General features: G+C 39.6%; 1 protein-coding gene across 1 annotated transcript in view; it reads left to right on the top strand.

Annotated features, from left to right (window-relative positions):
• Positions 1-6,000, top strand: part of DOCK5 (dedicator of cytokinesis 5) — a 289,956-nt gene that overhangs the window by 234,335 nt on the left and 49,621 nt on the right. Inside the window, 3 exon segments of the mRNA XM_006864377.1 lie at positions 1-94; positions 1,491-1,569; positions 2,477-2,577. Coding sequence (XP_006864439.1) covers positions 1-94; positions 1,491-1,569; positions 2,477-2,577 — 274 coding nt within the window.

Genomic DNA, 6,000 nt, shown 5'->3' with positions numbered 1-6,000 from the left:
ACTTCCTCATGGAAACCTTTATCATGTTTAAGGATCTAATTGGAAAGAATGTCTATGCCAAAGATTGGATGGTCATGAATATGACACAGAGCAGGTAAGATAGCTCATGGCTGATCCAATTTCAATACTTGGATCACATAACTAATGTGGCCTTGTGACGTGGTATCTCTTTGCCTCAAATCTATCATCTGTAAAGTAAGGATCTTCCCAATGCCATGTTTATAGTTTGTGATCCTGATCTTGATTTCTCCTGGGCTACTCAGTTGTTTCGACTCAGATTCTACTCATTCTTGAGTCTGTTCTCCTTGATGTCCTATTGACTGCCCTCCACATCAGCTCTCCACTAAATCTTCACTGGCTCTACATGAGCTTCTTCACCTCACAGTCCAGGTCTCTACAGCCTGGCCCCAGTAGTTTTTCCAGCTTTATCGTCCACTATTTCTCTACAGCTTGTGTTCTAACCAGATTGTTCCCTTCTAGTTCCTAAACATGTTCTCAGATGTCCCTCATGCTGTTTTTTCCAGCTGCAATACTTTCTCCATAATCTCTGGCTGTCAGCATTCTACCCGTTTTTTTAAGGTCCTTCCCAAGTGCCATCTCTGAAGAAAGTCTTTCTAACCTAGATGCCTTCTTTTCTTCTACTGATCTCCCATAAATCTTTTAAACTTTCTCCTAAGATTTTCTTTCTTCTTTCTTGGGTCATGGTTAAACTTACAGGTGATAAGCTTCTCACCATCAAGTTATAAATTTGTTATAACTAGAAACCATGTCTTTCAATGTAGCACCTTAGCCAGCCCCTTACGGTTGTTTTTGTTGTTAAGTGCCATCGAGTCGATTCTGACCCATAGCGACCCTGTATTAGTTTTCCAAGGAGCAGCTGGTGAGCTTAAACCACCGACCTTGCAGTTCAAAAGACTTTGCAGTCTGACGCATTAACCCACAGCGCCACACCAGGACTCCAGCAACCACACGGTTGCTGACCCGTAAATATTTGTTGATTTGTTGAATGGAAGTGAAATGAACTGGATTATATATAACGTTAAAAGAGTTTTAGTATTTGTAGAAAATGAAATAAATACTTATTATAATTACTGTTTATAACTCTTCATGGTCCTGATGATACCTGATGAGAAAAACTTTCCAGCTACATATAGACTTACAGACTACTGAAAAAATTTCATCAGAAACGCTAGTTTTTAAAAGTGAAGCATCATAAGGAAGTACCAGGAGCCCTGGTCTGAATTTCAGGAGACATTCTCAGTTAGGCTTTTCACTAGCTTCATTGTGATCTAGCCTTGAGCGCCTTTCAGAAGCTAAATTTCTGTCTCCTTATTTGTAGACTGTAGACAGTTGTTCTGTAAGGTCTTTAACAGGTCAAAAGGACTTAGGTTTCCTAATCCAAATTTCATTTTGTTTGTTTTTACCAAAGAGGGGAGGATGTGTCAAACAGCACAAACTTGCCTTCTTTATCCAACATTTTCCTCCTCCAGGGTTTTTCTTCGTGCTATAAATCAGTTTACTGAAGTTCTCACAAGAAAGTTCATGGATCAAGCAAGCTTTGAACTTCAGGTGAGCGTGTGTTTCATGCCAGGAGAGCAATTTCAGTTTGGAAAACATCACCTAGGATTTTCCCATTTTTGAGTGAAAATCGTTTTTCTGATTCTTAAATCATTCCAACATTTCTAAATGTTCCAAAGCACATTTTGTTGTTGGTGGGATTTTACTATGGCATGTACCTTTGTTTGTATGTAATGTGTTTTTGTTTCTCTCTGTGTAAGTTTTAAAATGAGAAAAGTAGAGGACACTGTGTGTGGTATGTGTGCTTGTGTGTGTGTGTGTGTGTACACACACAGGCCAATATTGAAAGCAAGCTGTACAGTTCTTTGATTACCGGTTAATCTACTTTGTTATTTTATTTTTTCAGGGATATTCAATATTTTCGCATTATTTTTAATGGCTGAATAAAATCCATTGTATGGTTTGTCTATTACAGGATCTATTTAGCCAAACTCTTCTTAGAAACATAGATGTTTCTATTTCCTGTTATGTTAAATAGCACTGTGCTGGTCTGTCTTGCTTTAAACATTTTAAATTACTCATGATTATTTCATTAGGATAAAGTCCTAAAAATACTTACTCGTTAAAACATTTGGCAATATTTTAGGGCTCTTGATATATATTTCCAAACTATCCACTGTAAAGAGAGAGTGTTCCAATGTACATTTCTGGCAGTAGTTTTTGTTTCTCCCAGGAATAAAGACAACTTATTAAAAGATATGGTGTACCTTACTAAAACTGAACGTATTGGACTTACAGGACTAATTGAAAAGCAAGAAAAGAATAATAAGTGTGTGGTTGTTTTTTTTTTTTCATTAATTCTTGGCTAGTGACTTTCTAGCATTTGGCCATGTGTTAATATGAGGCTTATTAATGTTATTTTCCAAATATTTTCACCCACACAATTAATTTTGAACAGCTGTGGAACAATTACTTCCACTTGGCAGTAGCATTTCTCACCCATGAGTCCCTTCAGCTGGAAACCTTCTCACAAGCCAAGCGCAACAAAATTGTAAAAAAGTAAGTGTCCTATTAAACTTGTTTAAAATTTGAGAATGTGATTCTGTTATTATTATTCAGAACAGTATTTTTAGTACCATATACATTACTGTTCAGTGACTACCTATGTTGTCAGTGAGCTGTATCTTAAAATAATTGTTTAGTAGACCTCAGATTTCCCCGGGTTCACAGCATTTTTTCTCAGCAGCCCTATCATTTTCTATTAGTCATCCTGTTCCTGATATATAGCATCTGTACCTAAAGAATAGAGCTCTGGTGGTACAGTGGTTTGAACAGCCAAACTTGAGGTTAGCAAGCCAGTGCTTTTCCCACAGTGCCATACTCTGCCCTAGTTTATTGTTAAGTGCCATCAAGTCAATTCTGATTCATAGAGACTCTGTGTAGGGTTTCCAAGGAGTAGCTGCTAGGTTTGAACCGCCAACCTTGTGATTTGCAGTCCAGTGCTTATGCTCCTGTGCCCCACTAGGAGCCCTCATAAGGTCTCAAGACAAGGATACCTAGAGAGACACTTGGGTTAGCCAGCACTCCATCTACAGGCAGCTTATCGAGATTACAGGCAGAGTAGTGTCTTCCTCGTGGCTCTGTAGAATAAGTACTGGACTGCTGGCCTCAGGGTTGGCATTTCAGATGCACCAGATGCCCCTTGGGATCCCTGTATAGGGTTGCTGTGAATTGAAACCGACTCACTGGCACTTAGCAACAACAAGAAGTGTCTTCCTTGTTCATGCTTCTCAGAGCATACTTCTATTTCTCCGCCACCTCACCAGAGAAGCCAAGACTGAAAAATAACCCCTCAAGATGTCCTCCAGATTCTTCACTTGGAATTCAGAATGGAGTTACTTGCACAATTGATGAGAGATTTAGGGAAGCTTTTCATTGCTCTCATCTCAGGTCTGTTTTGGAGTTAAAGGAGTCCTGGTGTGGCACTGTGGGTTAATGCGCTGGACTGCAAGGTTAGTTTGAAATGCAAGATCGGCGGTTCACGCTCACCAGCTGCTCCTCAGAAACCCTATACGTAGTCACTATGATTCAGACCCAACAAACAACAAGTAAGGAGTCCTGGTGTGGCACTGTAGGATAATGGCACTAGACTGCAAGGTTGGAGGTTCAAACTCACCAGCCACTCCTTGGAAACCCTACACAATAGCATTTAGCAATACCAATTTAAAGGCTGTAAAATGTGAGTTTAGTTCCCCCTGTAGGGATATCTGCAGTTCTAGGAAAAGTAACAACCATTTGAATACTGACATTGATGACTATGAGATTTAGTGACTATGTATTAAAAGATAAAAGTAAAAACCTGTTGCGTAGAGTTTTCAGAAGGGTGGATGTTGAGGGGTATTTATCTTTGAGATAGATACTTTTATTTTGTTCTTTAGAATATCTTCAAATGGTGAGCTCACTTCTTTAAATTCCTTCTTAAAAGGATGGATTTGATTTTTCTTAAACAATTGGTCCATCACAAAGGAACAAATATTGTATGAGACCACAGGTTTTCTTGATAAAGGAAACATTCAATATGGTTACCAGTGGTGGGAGGGAAGGGGCAGTTCTTCATTGGGTAGAAGATAGACACGGGTTAACTTGGGTGATGGACAGGTCAGTATACAGCAAGAGGGAGTTTGTCAGAGGAAAGATGAAGGTAGTGGAACATCATGACAGGGAAGACTGCAAAGGTTAAACTGAATAGAGGTAAATGCTGTTCATTGATGGTACATGGAAGGGATTGCAGCCATTGTAATGACACAAAGTTTATAATGAATGTGGTACTGCTGATCTCCTCTGAGCTCACTCAACTTACAATAAATGTTTGTTTTTCTTTTAAACGAGAGAAGTCCATTAATACCAAGTCTGGTAAATAAGGTTGCTGATGAGAATGAATACTTAATTCTGAGTATAATCAAAGAAAAGTGTGACAGTAAAGTCAACACATGTAAAAATATGTATGTATATGAGTAAAGTCAAAGCAGGGAAAGTAAAAACAATTATATATGAGTAAAGCTATGAACATGTGAAAGGATCTTTTTCCCCCCAAAACGGTTCTTGTTTTTAGTAGCTGTAAAATTAACAATGTTGTTGTTAAGTGCAGTAGAGTCAACTCCGTTTCATAACGTACCCTGTGTATGATTTCTGAGGAGCAGCTGGTAGGTTTGAACTGCCGACCTTGTTGTTAGCGGCCCAGTGTTTATCATACAGCACCACACCAGGCCTCTGTAAGGTACATTGTTGTTGATATTAAGTGCCAGTCCAGGATACATATACATACCCACCATGAATTTTGACATCATAGGCATATATATTATCCAACGACACATAAGCTTACTTGTGCTTAGTTACTAATTTATGGTGAACAATTTTACATTTTTTTCACCTCTGCTTCTAGGCATGACTGGCATCTGTCTTTCTCCCTACCCCATAGCACCTCCTTATACAATGAAAACTTCTTTTAGAATTTATAATCCCTGACAGGATAGAATACCCGGTAAGCAAGGTAAGCATGGAGTAAACACAAGTTAGTCTATGCTTCTTGCTTGTTTATTGGGTAATCCACCTCTGGTGTCTGTATATATATATATATATATACCTGTGTATTAAGCATAAAAAAAATAAGGTTGGTTTGTTTTCACCCTCATGGGCCAATTTTTGCCCCTTTGATACATTATTGTACCCACTGAAAATGTATAGGCTAGAACTTGTCATTGTGGTTACTTGAGGAACACACTTGTAGGTTGTGGTTAAGGCTGTTGAGTTGGTTCCTACTCATAGCTGCCCTGTGTAGTTTCTGACGAGCAGCTGATGGGTTTGAACTTTGTGGTTAGCATTCTAGTGCTTATCCTATAGCTTCACACCAGGACTCTTATACATACATGTATGATGGTAGTGGTTACGTGCTGTCAAGCCCGTCTTGACTCATAGAGACCTTTTGTAGGTTCTGAGGCTGGAAATCTTTAGGGAGCAGAAAGTCTCATCTTTCTCTCAAGGAGTAGCTGGTGGATTCGAATTGTTGACTTTGATGTTAACTACCCCACACGTAACCCATTACACTAGTAGGGCTCTTTACGTATTTGCTGTTGTTGTTGTTAAGTGCCGTCGAGTTGGTTCCTACCCATAGCGACCCTGTATAGGGTTTCCAAGGAGCAGCTGGTGAGCTTGAACCACCGACTCTGCAGTTCAAACCGATTTTACAGTCCAGCGCATTAACCCACAGTGCCACACCAGGACTGCCCTCATGTTGATTCTGACTCAGTGATGCTATTGGACAGAGTTGAACTGCCCCCATCAGGTTTCCAAGGCTGTAGTCTTTATGGTAGGTTTGAACTGCCGACCTTGTGGTTAGCAGCCCAGTGTTCATCCTTCAGTCTTTCTCCCACACAGTAGCTGGTGGGTTCAAACAGACAGCCTTCCTGTTTGTAGCTGAGTCCT

The sequence above is a fragment of the Chrysochloris asiatica genome, unplaced genomic scaffold (assembly GCF_000296735.1).
Source record: "Chrysochloris asiatica unplaced genomic scaffold, ChrAsi1.0 scaffold00064, whole genome shotgun sequence".
In the NCBI taxonomy this organism is placed as follows: Eukaryota; Metazoa; Chordata; class Mammalia; order Afrosoricida; family Chrysochloridae; genus Chrysochloris; species Chrysochloris asiatica.
Note: the sequence above shows the minus strand (reverse complement) of the source record. Positions and strands in the feature narration are given on the sequence as shown.